The 14,696-nt window shown below is 50.3% G+C and overlaps 1 protein-coding gene and 1 long non-coding RNA gene across 3 annotated transcripts in view; one reads left to right on the plus strand and one right to left on the minus strand.

Moving 5' to 3' along the window:
• XXYLT1 (xyloside xylosyltransferase 1) overlaps positions 1-14,696 on the plus strand; it is a 69,382-nt gene that overhangs the window by 39,797 nt on the left and 14,889 nt on the right. For both annotated transcript variants that reach the window (XM_020964685.2, XM_078147490.1), the window contains one exon: positions 10,196-10,328. In XM_020964685.2, the coding sequence (XP_020820344.2) occupies positions 10,196-10,328 (133 nt within the window). The remainder of the gene's footprint in view (positions 1-10,195; positions 10,329-14,696) is intronic.
• Positions 2,152-10,201, minus strand: LOC144454832 (uncharacterized). Its single transcript, XR_013483377.1, has 2 exons — positions 7,724-10,201; positions 2,152-2,835 (listed from the first exon to the last, which is right to left on the minus strand). It is a non-coding gene; the product is annotated as an uncharacterized LOC144454832 (long non-coding RNA).

Genomic DNA, 14,696 nt, shown 5'->3' on the forward strand with positions numbered 1-14,696 from the left:
GCCAACTCTTCACCACTTTTATTGGCCTTAAAAACAAACAAACAAACAAACAAACCTCACTCTTTGATTTCCCAATTCAATTAGTCTTTTGATACACTCACAGAATTTCAGTGTTAGAAGGGACCTTAAGGGCTGTCCATTGAAGGAGGCTCCCTTTGAAACAAGCTGCTGGAGTACTCCCAGTGGTGGGAAACTCACTGCTTCATGAAATGACACATTGCATTTGGGGATCAAATCTAATTATTGCAGAAAGTTTTTCTTACACTGAGTGTACCTGGCTTCCCTGTCACTCTCTCCTGTCCCCGTCCTGCCCTCAAGAGGACACACACATGCATCTCATTCCATGCCAGACCTTCACGGGTGGCTCCAGAGATGGGAGGGTCCTCCAAGCCCCTCATTTGGCAGATGAGGATAGTGAGACCCAGAGAAATGAAGAGCACCCTTACTCGTGAAGACTAAAGCTTTGTGAAATTTGGAGGAGAGAACATGGCATCAATGAATGTTAGATTTATTGACAGATGAGGAGGAAGCCTGATCCACTTGCCTACAAAAGTAACTGGGAAGAAAGGCCTGTTAAGGAGCCTTTGGCAGGTGCCATCTTGTGCCCCCCCCAAGTGTGGGCACAGTCTGGGGAGAACACGAAGCGCAGGGACAGTGCCCACATCCTCTGGGGGACCTTGGACAAGAAGAGCCTCCCTACTTAGCATGAGCCACTCAAAGGTCCAGAGGATGGAAAACAGGTCAGGCGTTTTCAGTGGTTTTGTAGTCAGAACAAGAGTAGACTAGCCAATCACAGCCAGGGCCTTGGTCACTCCCAGAAGGTCCCTCATGTTTGGAAACCATAATGAGAAGCAGAAGTGGACAGGGTGGAGTACAGGGGCTGGCAGTCTGCCCCCCAAAGGGAGTGTTACAATGCCAGGAACATGCAGTTGGGTTTATTGTGACTTTCCTAACAAACTCGAGCTTTCGCCAGCACAGAAGTTTGTGGCTGTCATTACCCAAGTGGGGAGCTAAGAAGAAGCAGGAAAAACAGCTGTGGGATGGGGGGCAGCCAGTGACTTCACGGTCATGTGAATAACAAGATGGAATACTCAGTATTTTCTCCAATGCTCATGGCCTTTTAAACCTCTTCAAAATAGAAATTTATGTAAGACATAAATCAGTTTTAGCTGTCTTGACCCCAAAGAGAACCCAAATGAGGTAAAAACTGAATTGAACTAACAGTAGCAAAGGTTAATCGCTTACCTCCTCAATAACAAGTTAAAGGGAGGAAGAGGAAAGGTAATAAATTTTACTTTACTACTTAACTGAGAGGGGAGAAAAGAGGGAGAAGAATGAAATGACTAGAAAAAAGGAAGAAAAAGGAACTACTAAATTAAGCAAAACACAGGGAAAGGGGTAATAAATGGAAGAGAGGAGTGGGCTCGAGAGTGAGAAGAAGAAAGCTGGTGAGAATAGGATTGTCTCAAAGTAGATTAAGCTACAATAATTGAAGAGAAAAAAAATTGTATTTACAGAGGAAAAGGGAGAAAAATCCTAATTTGGAAAGCCCCAATATTTGGACAAATGGAGGAAATTTTTAAAAAGCCTAGCTCTCAATATTAAATGTTAATGGATTAAACGATCCAACAAAAGGAAAATGTGACAGATTAAATAAACCAAGACCTCCCAACTTGTTACTTCCAAGAAATACACCTAAAGCCCAAAGATATATATGAAATAAAAATAAGGTGCTAAAACAAAATTGGCTACGAATCAAGTGATTCCAAAAAAGCAAGAATTGCAGTCATGCCATCAGACAAAACAAAAGCACAGATTCACAACTTTAAAAGGGGTAATCAGAGAAACTACACTATACAGAAAGGATAAGTATTCAACAGATATGCTTCAAATGCCTTGGCATCCAGATTCACAACAGAAATACAAATTGAGCCATTAGAACACATAGATGGTACAGGAAATTTCAATGTCCTACTCTTGGTTTTGGATAAATTCAACAGAAAGAGAAATAAAAGGAAAATATAGAATTTAACAGAAAGTGGAGCTAAAAGACCTATTAATGAATTGCTAAAATATTGCATGTTTTTCTCAGCACCGTATGAAACAAAAATTGGCTATGGGTACAGAGATATTGCAGATAAAAGTAAAAAGTCAGAGTCAACACATCCTTTATAGATCATAATGCAGTAAAAATAATAATCAGCTCACAGAACACAAACAAAAAATACAAACACAAATGGAGATTTAACAACGAAATCCTAAATAATTAGTGGGTCAGAGAACAAATCATAGAAGCATTTATTAAGCATGCGAAAGAAAATAGTAGTAATGAAACAAACATACCCAGATTTCTGGGATGTAGTGAAAACATTCCTCAGGTGAAAAATACGTTAGCAAAAGTGAAAAAGAAAAGATTAATGAACTGAGCATACTTTTTAAAAATTAAAAAGGCAACAAATAAAACTAAAATAAGCACAAGAGAAGAGATATTAAAAATTAGAAGAAAAACAGATCAGCTGGAAACAAAAATTATCCTAACAGCAGATTTTTTGAAAAGACTAATGCAGTTAGTAAACCTTCAGCCAGTCTGATTAAAAAGAAGTTGTTCAGTTGTTTCACTCATGTCCAACTGTCCGTGACCCCATTTAAGGTTTTCTTGGCGGGAACACTGGAGGGGTTTGCCATGTCCTTCTCCAGCTTATTTTACAGATGAGGAAACTGAGGCAGAGAGGATGAAGTGACTTGCTCAGGGTCACACAGCTAGAAAGTGTCTGAGGCTGGATTTGATCTAGGTCTTCCTGACTCCAGGCCTGGCCCTCTTATCTACTGAGCCGCCTACAATAAAAAAGCACATGAACAAAGTGAAATCGCAGCAAAACCAGGAGTAAGAAAGTATGATCAGCTCCTACTGTGTATGAGTATATGTTAACAAGACCCAAAACAGAAAAGAAATTAAGGAATATGTTCAAAGATAGAAAATGCCCAAACTAACCAAACACCACACTGGAGATCGTGAGGAATCCAATCTCAGAAAAGCAAATCCAGCCAACTGTAAAGGAACTAGGAAAGGGTGCTGGAGGTGGGCAGAGCAGCTGCTTTTCCTGAGGGCTCTTCCCACTCTGCTATAGCCTCCACCCTGAGACAGAATTAATGATCCCTAAGCACAGATCTATGCCCTTCCCCTGTCCAGTCCACTGCTGTGGCTCCCCATTGCCTCCTGGATGAGCTCTTCAAGCCCTTCCCAGCCCAAGCCTAACCTCTCCTTCCAAGTCACGGATCTTCCTCCGCCCTCCTGCTCTCTGCAGCCCCTCCAGACGGCCCTTCTCTCTGCTCCTTGCTCACAACGCCAATCTCTCACCTCCATGCCTTTGCTCTCCCTGCCTGGGATCCCCTCCCTTCTCAGCTGGGCTTCAGGGGTCCTTCTCTTCCTTTGAGATGTGGCTCAGGGCCTCAGATGAACAATGCTGCCTTCTTTCACTTTATCTTTACACTGTCTGTATTTTCATCCATCCTTGTTGTCTCCTTCACCAAGGGAGGTGTAAGCTCCATGTGGGCAGGGATTGTTTCCTAGCCTTTGGCACAGTGCCTGGAGCATGGTAAGACTGCCCAGGCTGCCAGGGTGAGCTTCTCGTCTTCTCTGACCCTTGGTGGGTGGCCCCTTGTCACCCCTGGTGCTCCTGAGTCAGGGGAGCAAGGCCAGAGTGGTTGTCACCCTGTCCCCGGTTTGGGGATGAGTCGAGGCATTGGTGTTGAGAAGGACTCAAACCGCCCGAAAGCTGGTGGGATGTGGCTCTCTTTCATTCTGGGAGTAGGGTCGCTGCGTTCTCTGGTGAAATGGCTTTTCCAGCTGTCCCAGGGCCTTCTGTGCAGAGAGATCCTGTCCAATGTCCAAAGTTGACATCATGTTAAGGTCCAGAATCCTTGGCTTCTGGGGCAGCTAGATGGTGCAGTGGATAGAGCTCCAGCCTTGGAATCAGGAGGACCTGAGTTCAAATCTGGCCTCCGACACTTGACACTTACTAGCTGTGTGAACTGGGCAAGTCACTTAACCCCCATAACCTCACCAAAAAAGAAAAAAAAATAGAGGAAGAATTCCTGGCTTCCCAGTTCCCAACATTTGTCCCTTTTTTTCTGCCCTTGAGGCGAGATCTTAGATTTAATGTGCCCTCATATATTGTAAATATTTTTCTTTGGAAAGGCTTGGAACTATTTCAAAATGGAGGGAGGGAGAATGAGCAGGGCAGGAGAGATGGGGGGAGGCGCTCTCGTCCTCTGTTTATTTCTGTTTGTCATTGTTTTCACTTGACCATTAAGCTCTGTGCTTAGGTAAGTTCATTCTTACTGTGATTTGTTTTTGTTTGTGTTTTGAAACAGGCCGCCAGGAATTGTATCTGGACAGTCTGGAGCCACGGAGGGAAGCCAGCTCCCTCTCCTCCCCTCCCTTCCTTCCCTCCCCCTTGGGATTTTTGTTGTTTTTCAAACTTTTCAGGGACAGTCACTCGCTCAGGGTTGTAATTCCATCCGTGGTCAGATGACATGTCTTGTGGCTCGATTAATTGGAAGCTGCCGAGGCACCCTGAGCCAGGTTTCCACCGTGGAATGTTGCTTTGAGAATTATCCAGGCTGGCTTTGGAGCCATGTTTCCGATGGTGGGGAGTGGTCCCTCTGGGAGCGATTATGGAGGTGGGCGTCAGCTTGTCTACCCAGCTCGCCGCCACCCTTACTGGACCACTGAAACTCAGCAAAGCTCTCAGGTCACCATTAGCAACAAATAGTCAGCAGCATTTATTTAGTGTCTGCTGTATGCCAGACCCTGTCAGGCACCCTGGGAGCTCCCTCAGTGTCCAGCACGCTCAGGTCCACTCCAGGGAAGTTGCCAGTTGGGGAAAGGTGATGACAGAGGCCTCCTGGACTGCTGAAATGCCACTGTCCTCAGGCCTTGTGCTCAGTGACATCTCTTGCCAGCCTGTGCTGTCCCCGTTCCTTACGGGAGGTGACAGTGGAGAGGATGGCTTTCATCCTGCCTCTTCTCCAGGGAGGGTGCCATGTCCACCTGGTGCACCGCGGGTTCTTCTGTCAGCTAGTGCTTTCTAGGTGACTCATTGGCACCAACCCAGATTCCATCTCTTTATCACAAAAACAGGAAATTCCACAATGTGCATGAGCAGAAGCACCTGCCTCCTCTCCAAGATGGCGCCCCAGCTCTGAAGCGACCACTGAGCTCACTTTGGAATTGTAAATATTTATTGATCTGCTGGCTTTTAGAGCAAGTGTATTTTTTAATTCCTCCCAATGAGCCATCCCTTAGAACCAAGAAGACATGGAGCGTTTTGTGCCCCCAATTCCTGGCCTGCCAAGAAAGGGGAAGGCGCTTCCACATCTCTGCTCTGTCGGGGGCATCATCGTTCTGTTCTTTCTTGGCCCCCTCCATGTGGTCATCATGGAAATTGCCCTTGTGGTCCTGCCCAGGCTCCCCAAGCCCCCCAGCTCTGTCCCGGTGGTCATGTCTGGCTCTGCTGCCCCCACCATGCACCAGGACTCGCCTTGGCCTTTGTAGGGGGTGCCCGCTGGGTGGATCTCGGGGTCCTCACTCTTTGATCTTTGCTGGACCGGCAGGGTTCAGGGCACAGCCACTCCACCGTCCCATCCTATTGTCTTTGCCTGCTGGTGGGACAGGAGGTGAAATCTCAGAGCTGAAGCCGACCTCTGAGCCGGGAAGCGGCTTGCCTAGGAGCCATATACAGGGTTAAGCACTCTTCATTCAGGGCTCTTTCCACTGGGCTACACTGTCTTTTGGTCTGACTTATTTAAAACACAAATTTTATTGACACTTTTTGATTATATGACCAGAAAAAGCCCCCAGCGTTGAATCTTGCAACAACAAAGAGAGCTAAGCAAAAGCAAACTGTCGTGATGGTTCAACAGCATATGTAGTATCCTGCTCTGGTGGCCCCCCACCTCTGTGCTTAGAGGTGAGAGACTGTCTTCCTTTAACAGGGAAGCACTGGAGGGGAATAGGGATAGGAAGGGCTGTCACTTTCATTTGAAGGTCTGGCTCTGCCCAATTTGCCAGCGTGAAAAGCCCAGTCTTTGAGGGCACAGGAATGGCGCGCATGGTGTATGATGGTCGTGGATTTCAGCTGGCCAATCTGCGCTAACTCTGCACTCGATGCTGTGGAGAGACAAGCTCAGGCTGATGGCAAACGTGCTCTGGCATCCTTCCTGTCACTCCCTGTCGGGGACGCTCAAGGCCAGACGTCCGGAGTCCCTCGCCTCTGAGCACCAGCTGGAGATCTCGTGACATCCATGCCCACTTGTGTCTGCTGCCATTGGAAGGCAGTGGAAGCCAGGCTGGGCTTTGGGTGGCATCGGCTGCCAGCATCTGCCAGGCCCTGCCCCCTGTCCCTGGCCTCCTGGTGACCCAGCCATGGGTGCTGCTGGCAAAGGGTCTGTCAGGACAGCCCGGTGACCCAGTGCTTTGGGCCTCAGCCGTGCTTTGGAGCTCCAAAGACATTTCCAGGAAATCCTGCATCAAGTAAACCTGGAACCAGGGCCAGGAGTGTGGTGCAGCCCCTCTGCCAGGGGGCGTGGCTTGTCACCTCTGGGAGGTGCCCTCTCTGAAGGGGCAGGTCTCATGGGAGAAAGACGTTTTTCCTTTCATTTTAAGCCTCTTTGAATGGTTGGCTAAACTGAATGCTAAAGTATTCCATCTACTGATTGCTGACCCAGTGTCTGGCTGGTGGTCCCCCCTTTATTTCTTTTCCTTCTTCCTCCTCTATTCTCTCCTTCAGACAACAGTGTAAGGAGAAAATCAGCCGACCAGTTTTTATGGAGCCCTCTTCTGTGAGCCCAGCCCTGTGCCAGACTCCATGGGGACCATGCCCACTGTGAGGCCAGCCCTGTGCCACATGCCATGGGGACCATGCCCGCTGTATGCCCAGCCCTGTGCTGGGTGCCGTGGGGGCCGTGCCCGCTGCGCGCCCTGCCCTGTGCCGGACACTGGGGGCCCTGTCTCGTTCAGAAGGTGGGGTCTACTCCTGCTGTTGGACAGCACCAATTAGAACCAGCACAACTCTCGAGAACCTTCCATAGCTCACCCGGTGGCACAGGGCGGCCTTATTTTAGGGAGGAGGAAAAACTAAGGTTTCGGGAAGGGGGTGACTTGCCCACATCTGAGGCAGGATTTGAACCCAGGTCTCAACTGACTCCAGGCCCAGTCTCCTGGTCCAGCTCTCGCTGCTTTGCCCATGTTCCTCTACGCTGTAGGCTGGCCCCATTCTGTGTGCTGGCTCCCTGGGTGATCGATGCCCCAGTCAGTCTAATTGGGGGCTGCTTGGACCATAGCCCTCTACTACCCGGCTTGACTTTAATCGCATTTGCCGGAACCATGTAAGGGGGCAGGGGGACCCAGAGGTGGGGAGGGGCGTTGGGAAGCATGCCAAAGGGGAAGGGAAGGGTCACTGTCCTCCTTGTCCCTTTTGGTTTCTGCCAGGGGCTGGAGGCTTCTGAGCTGGGGCTGGGGGGTGGGAGCCTCCGGTGTCTCCCCCCTCCCCAGAGAGAAGGAGCCTCGGTCCCAGGGGCACAGCGTCAGCCTCCTCTCTTTGGCAGGAAGTCCAGGGAGTGGGGGTGGGGGAGGTGGGGGAGCGGGGTGGGGGATGGGGGGCATGATGTCAGGGCACGAGGTAGAGGGGGGCCAGGTAGGTGGGTGAATGCAGAGACATACCTCAGACCTCGACAGCAAGCTTTTATTAAGCACCACTCTGTCACCTCGCCATGGGCTAGCCCTCTCTGGCCAAAGCTCAAGGTCGCAGTCCCCTACTCCCTCCCCCCACCCCCAGCCAGGGTGGGAGGGAGCATAGAGGAACAGGATGTAGGAACCACATACAGTGTGAATCACCTTAGAAAACTTCCTCCATGTCTCTGATAAACAGCTCATTTCTAAAATATATAGAAAACTGAGTCAAATGAGTAAGAATAAAAGTCATTGATTGTATGTATGGTCAAAGGATATGAACAGGCAGTTTTCAGATGAAGAAATTAAAGCCATCTATAGTCATGTGAAAAAATGCCCTAAATCACTGTTGATTAGAGAAATGCAAGTCAAAACAACTCTGACATACCACAACACACCTATCAGATTGGCCAACATGACAAAACAGGAAAGTGATAAGTGTTGGAGAAGATGTGGGAAAATTGGAACACTAACGCTTTGTTGGTGGAGTTGTGAACTGATCCAACCATTCTGGAGAGCAATTTGGAGCTATGCCCAAAGGGCTGTAAAAATCTGCATATTCTTTGACCCAGCAATACCACTTCTAGGTCTGTATGCCAAAGAGATCATAAAAATGGGAAAAGGACCCATGTGTATAAAAATATTTATAGCAGCTCTTTTTGTGGTGGCAAAGAACTGGAAATTGAGGGGGTGCCCTTCCATTGGGGAATGGCTGAACAGGTCATGGTCTATGAATGTAATGGAATACTATTGTGCTATAAGAAATGATAAGCAGGCTGACCTCAGAAAAACCTGGAAAGACTTGAATGGTCTGTGCTGAGTGAAGTGAGCAGAACCAGGAGAACATTATACATAGTAATAGCCATGTTGTGCGATGACTAACTTTGATAGACTTAGCCCTTCTCAGCAATGCAAGGATATAAGATATCTCCAAAGGCCTCAAGATGGAAAATTCCACATACGAAGAAAAAACTATGGAGTTTGAATACAGATGGAAGCAGACTATTTGCTCTTTTTTTTCCCTTCTATTTTGTTTTCTCTTTCTTGTGGTTCCTCCTATTGTTTCTAATTCTTCCTTACAATGTCACTAACAGTGAAAATGTTTAATAGGAATGTATATGAAGAGCCTGTATTAGATTGAATGGCATCTTGGAGAGGGGGAGAAAATTTAAAACTCAAAGGCCCATGGAAGTGAATGTTGAAAACTGTTGCCCAGGAGCTCGAGCAGCTGGGGGGGGGGGCTGCTGATGGGGCCCCTCTGCTTCTCCTGCCAGGAGTTGGAGTGTCCATTTTTCACGTAAAAGGAAGCGTAGTGACGTTGATCTACAAGCTGAATAGCACAGGGGCCCCCTGGTTCAAGCCCTCCCTTTGCTGCTTTCTATCTCTGGGAAGCTACTAACTCCTCCAGCCTCAGTTTCCTCCTCTGTGATGGGGGAGGGGATGTATCCCTTCCAGTGCAGAAGAGACCCTCCAGAAGCATGGAAAAGCCTGGGGCTGGGTAGGATTCTGGAGGCCACCGGCAAGCTTCCTGTGTGGCCCTGGCCAAGCTCATCTCTGGCTCTGGGGCATCTCCTCACTTTCCTTCCAGGCTGTCAGCTGAATCTCTATGTGGTCTTGGGCAAATCCCTCTCCATCTCTGGGCTTCCTCAGTTTCCTTCCCTGTACATGGGGGGGGGCATGGTGTGGTCTAGACCTCCAAGGTCCCTTCAGATCTGGCGTTCTCTGAAGGTCTTTGGGTCTTCCAGTCTGACCTGGAAATACAGAGTGGAAATCATGTTACCACCTGAGCTCAGCATCCCTGGGTGATGGGTTGAGGGGCAGGGAGTGACTCCTGAGAATAGCATCCTTGGGGGTAGGGTGGGGGGAGGGAATGAAAGCTCAGCATGACTTGCTCACCATCATTCAGCTTCTGCATGTGGGCGGGGTCAAACCCAGGCCCCTTCTCTGGCTACAAACAACAGCTGCTTCCTAAGCACCTACTCCGTGCTAGGTGCCAGAGATAGACAAAATTAGACAGCTCCTGCCCATCCTGGAAGCCAGTGGACCTCGCACGAAGTTACTCAGAGTTTCCGTTTTCCCGCCTGCCCAATGGGGTTGGTTGCACCCATCCCTTCCCTCCCAGAGTTACAGGGAGGAAAGAGCGCTTGGTGAAGTCACCAGCCTTCCCCAGAGGGGGTGCTTCCCGGGAGCTGCTGGCTGCTCTTCTTCCATGCCACGGCACAGTTGAGCTTCGAGCTGGCTTGGCACAGGGTTGGGGTGTTTGTGATGGATAGACCCCCTCCCCCACTGGCGGATGCTTGCAGGGCTATTCTGGTACTTCTGGGTTCCCCCTCTCATTTGGCATCTTTGGGTGCTGTCACCCCCTGTTGGGGAAGAGCCTCATGGCAGCCCTGGCTCCCCAAGGCCCAGGGGGCATTCTAAGATCCTTGGTCTCAGCAGCATCTCTTTCTTTCCTCCCCCCAGAGATCTCACGGATAATTCAGCTGGACTTGGACCTGAAACATAAGACCAATATTCGCGAGTTGTTTGAGGAATTCGATAATTTCCCTGCAGGGGCTGTCATTGGGATCGCCCGGGAGATGCAGCCAGTGTACAGGTATGTCACATGGCAGACAGAAGGGGGGGGTCACCAGAGGTTCTTTCCATGGCTTGGGGGTGTTTTACTGGGGTCTTGGGGCCTGGGGAGCTTGTGATCCTTCCTGGAATGTATTAGATCGTAAGCTTTTTGAAGGCAGGACTTGGTCTCTGTTCATTGCTCCTATCCCCAGCTGTGTGCACAGGACCTCAGTGCCAGGGACACTTAATAAATGTGTGTTGCCGAAATGAATGAAGCTGGCATTCTTGTATAGGCTCATATTTCTCTTTGAATCAGTGCTTACCCACCTTTCTTATCAAAGGAATCCTGTGGCCAAATCTGCAATCCGCTGGAATGGTGACCTTAAAGAAGGAAATGCTTTGTTCTTCCCGTCCAGGACTCAGGGTAACTCACAGACGGGGAGAGGCTCATGACCCCACCCAGCACCACAGGGGATGGGGGAGAGGTCTCCCTTCTCGCTCTAAAAGCCAGAGGTCTTGTCGCCAATAGCCACAGTGGGACAAGCAGCAAGTGTTTCCATGTGTAGCTCCCCAAGGAGTGCAAAGTGCTCTGCAAACCTTCACCCATCGAGTCAGACTGTTGCGATCGCCTGTTTTGCTGCTGAAAAAGACTGAGGCTAAGAGGTTCAGTGACCTGAACCAGAGAAGGGAGGGACCTTGTGGGTCACTTGGTCCATCGCCCGTATAGGCAGACAAGGGAGTTAAAATGGCGCCTCGCCAGTGTCTGAGGGCCTCGGTCATCCTCCTGGCCCTCTCCTGCTAGACACTGGAGGGAGCTGCTTCAGTCCACCTCTGGCCAGGACAAAACCAGCAGCTGCTGTTGATCGCTGGTCTTCCTTACCCCGTTTGGAGTTTTCTTGGCAGAGATGCTGGGGTGGTTGGCTGTTTCTTTCTCCAGCTCATTTTACAGATAAGGAAACTGAGGCAGACAGGGTGAAGTGACTTGTCCAGGGTCACACAGCTAGGAAGTATCTGATCCAGATTTGAACTCAGGTCTTCCTAACTCCAGGCCCAGCACTCTATCCACTGTACCACCCAGTTGGGCGTGCCCAAAGTTTGCACCTGACTCCAAGTTCAGTGTTCTCTCTCCATTGCACTATCCTGCCTTAATGGCCTGGGTATTTTTTGCACTGAATATAGCTGTTAACCAGTCAGTCAGTATTTTTGGAGCACAGTCCCTGCCCTTGAGGGTCCCCAGTCTAATGGGGGAGACAGCCTGCAGACAGCCACATACAAACAAGCTATTGACCAGATTCAGCTGGAGAGAATCCGCAGAGGGAAAGCTTCAGCCTGAAGGGGGATCCTGGAAGCCTTCCTGGAGGAAGCAGGATTTCAGCTGAGCTGTGAAGGAAGCCAAGGAGGCTGCTCCCTCCCAGCTGCCAGCACAGACTACTCTGGGGGCCGGTCAAGCCACCTTTTCTTTCTTGTCATCCAGCACTGAGGCTTATTCTTTGAGATGAGAACCAAGTATGGAGCTCCTTCTGAGCCACCTTGAGTTGGTGGCCATGGAAAGACTGGGGCCCTTTCATGTTGCTGCATGAGGGGGCTGGAGGGGCTGGAGGGGCCTGGGCCTGGGGAATCTTTTCTAAGTTAAGCCTCAGCTCTTCAGCGTTTCTCAGTCCTGCTATTCCAGCCCTTGGGGAAGACACAGGTGAGGAAACCAAGCTCATGTGAATCGCCTTGTGCCCAACCCTGAGGAAGGCCAGGCATAGGAAGAGAATTCCTAGTGCCCAAGAGCCTGCCAAGCCCCCTGGGCAAACTGGCTTTCTTGTGCATCCTTTGCCAGTGAGGACTCTCGTGCCCAGGTGGGTGAAGGGCTCTGGGCCCTTTCACTGACTGTGGAAAAATCCTTTCATATGGAGCAGCTTGCTATACAAAGTTACATCTGCTCAGAGTTCTAAGAGAAACAACTCCTATGACTCAGCGACCTGAGACATTGTTCCTTTTTGAATGTGACAAGCTGCAGTATCCTGGAGCATGTGGGCATCAGAACTCACTCTTCTGTGATATGGGACAATTGTAATTTATCTGAATCACCAACAGAAGAGAATCTAAGTATTAACCACAAACTAAGATGGCACTGGCTGGAAGGACCCAGAGTCTGAACCCAGAAAGAAAGATAAGCGAAGAGAGAGAGAGAGGGAGGGAGAGGAGAGAGAGAGGAGAGAGGGAGAGAGAGAGAGGGAGAGGGAGAGGAGAGAGGGAGAGGGAGGGGGAGAGGAGAGAGGGGAAAGGAGAAAGAGGAGAAGAAGGAGGAGGAGGAGGAGAAGAGAAAAGAAGGGAGACAGAGGGAAAAGACACACACACACACAGACGTAAAAGGACAGATTTCAGACTGCACCAGCTAAGTCTGAAGCTGGAAGTGATGGATACTACAGTTGACAATGATAAGCCCAGATGAACGTTGAAGCAAAGAATCAGAAAAATCACCCTGGGGGTTGACTAATTTGATTGAGATGTCCAGTCAATATGGAGATGTTACCTGGGCGTGGTGTGGATGAACTTGGCTTGATAGAAGCAGCTGTGGCCCACACAAAGTGATGGTCATCAGGGCACTTGTATGAACAACTCTAAGGGAGGAGGAGAACAATGAAGTTTACATTCCCAGAGTTTTGGGTGACCCAGAGCTCATGGGTTTTCTTTACTCAGCTGCCAGATTGATCTCTCTAAAGTCCGGGTCCGACCACGTCACCCCCTCTGCTCAGTAAACCCTTATGGCTCCCTATCGCCTCTGTTTGGCCTTCAAAGCCCTTCCTAACCTGGCCCCCTTCTCCCTTTCTGCTCTTTTTGCCCCTCCCTGCCCTCCCTGTGTCCTCTGTGATCCAGCAGCATTGGCCTCCTGGCTGTTCCCCATCTCCTGATTCTCAGCATTTCCACTGGCTATTCCCCAGGCCTGGAACTCTCCCAGCTCGTCTGCACTAAGATCCCACCGTCTCCAAGAAGCCTTTCCCAGTGCCTTCCCTCTGAGGCCGCCTTGGTTTGTCCTGTATGTGTCTGTGGGCACAGAGCTGTTTGCACATCATCTCCCCACTAGACTAGGAGCTCCCGGAGGGCACGCACTGGCTTTTGCCTTTCTTTGTATCTGTGCCTAGTGCAGAGCCCAGCACACAGCAGGCAATTAATAAATGCTGGCTCATTCAAGGGAATGGTGCCAAAGGGTCATATGTGTTTGATGACCCAGAATGTCCAGCTAAATAGGGATGAATGAAGCCTAAGGGCCAGCCTCTCCTGAGGTTTTCCCCTCCCTCTGACGTGTCCTCCTAAGGCCTTGGTCAGGCCTCTGCAGCACAGCTTCTGTTGCGTGGCTGAAGTGAAAGCGGAGCCTCAGGGTGCCCAAGCCTGCGGATGTCCAGGCCAACCCAGTGCGTCACTGAAGCCTGGCCAGCTTCCGGCGGCTGTTTCTGATTTGATGGGACACACAGAGCCCAGTGCTGATCAAAGCTCTGGGCTGGTGAGGCCCAGGGTTCAAAGGACTGGCTTCCCTTTCAAGCTGCAGGGGGATTCCTGGGCCCCAAAACCTTGGCTTTGAACAACATTTCCATCCTTTTATTGGAATGAGCTAGGAAATGCTTTTCTGACTACATAATGCTGTGTCAGTCCTTAGCCTGGAGCCAGGAGGTGGGGCTGACCTTCATTCTCCTTCAGGATTTAGGATCCTGGGGACATCAGGATACACCCATATGCTTGTCTGTGCAGACCCTCCCTCCACCCCCTAGTGGTCCCTCCCACCAGGCAGTTCACCGACTAGTGAGGTGCCCCTACATGCTTAGCTAGAAGGGCAGACTGCTCCTGGTCTGTGGGTGGACCTACCCAAGCTGATGGTGTCATGCTGTGACCTTCCCTCAGGGCCTGCTCCTCCACAACTCCCGGAGCAGAGGAGCAGCTGGGGGAGGGGGGATCCAAGCGGGAGGCATCACTCTGCCTGAGGGCCACCTCTGCTCTTAGAAGGTGTTTCATGGCCTCGCTCACTGAAGCCCACCCGGACTCCATTTCTCAGTCAGAAAACCTGGAAGTTAGAGGAGATGGTGCCGTGGCTGTGACCCTGGCCGGGATGTCCCTTTGTGATGGGAAGGGACTGGGGAGTGTGTGAGGGAACCTCTGCCCTCTAGGCTGTGGGCCCAGGCAGCCGGGGATTCTCACTGGTCCCGTGGCCAGCTAAGGACATGGAGGTCGTGGCACCTGGACTCTGCTGGCTGGTGCGTCTTCTCCGCTGGGCAGCCTTCCCTAATTGATTCTGTGGCCTTGGTCTTCTCTTCTTCCCCTTCCAATGACCACATGCACTTGTCTGGGGACACATGAGCTGTTTCTCCCATTAGAGTGCAGGCTCCCTGAGGGCAGGGCTGCCTTCCCTTTCACCTGCGTAGCCCCT

This window comes from Phascolarctos cinereus, unplaced genomic scaffold (genome assembly GCF_003287225.1).
Source record: "Phascolarctos cinereus isolate Bilbo 61053 unplaced genomic scaffold, phaCin_HiC Scaffold_7;HRSCAF=346, whole genome shotgun sequence".
Taxonomy (NCBI): domain Eukaryota; kingdom Metazoa; phylum Chordata; class Mammalia; order Diprotodontia; family Phascolarctidae; genus Phascolarctos; species Phascolarctos cinereus.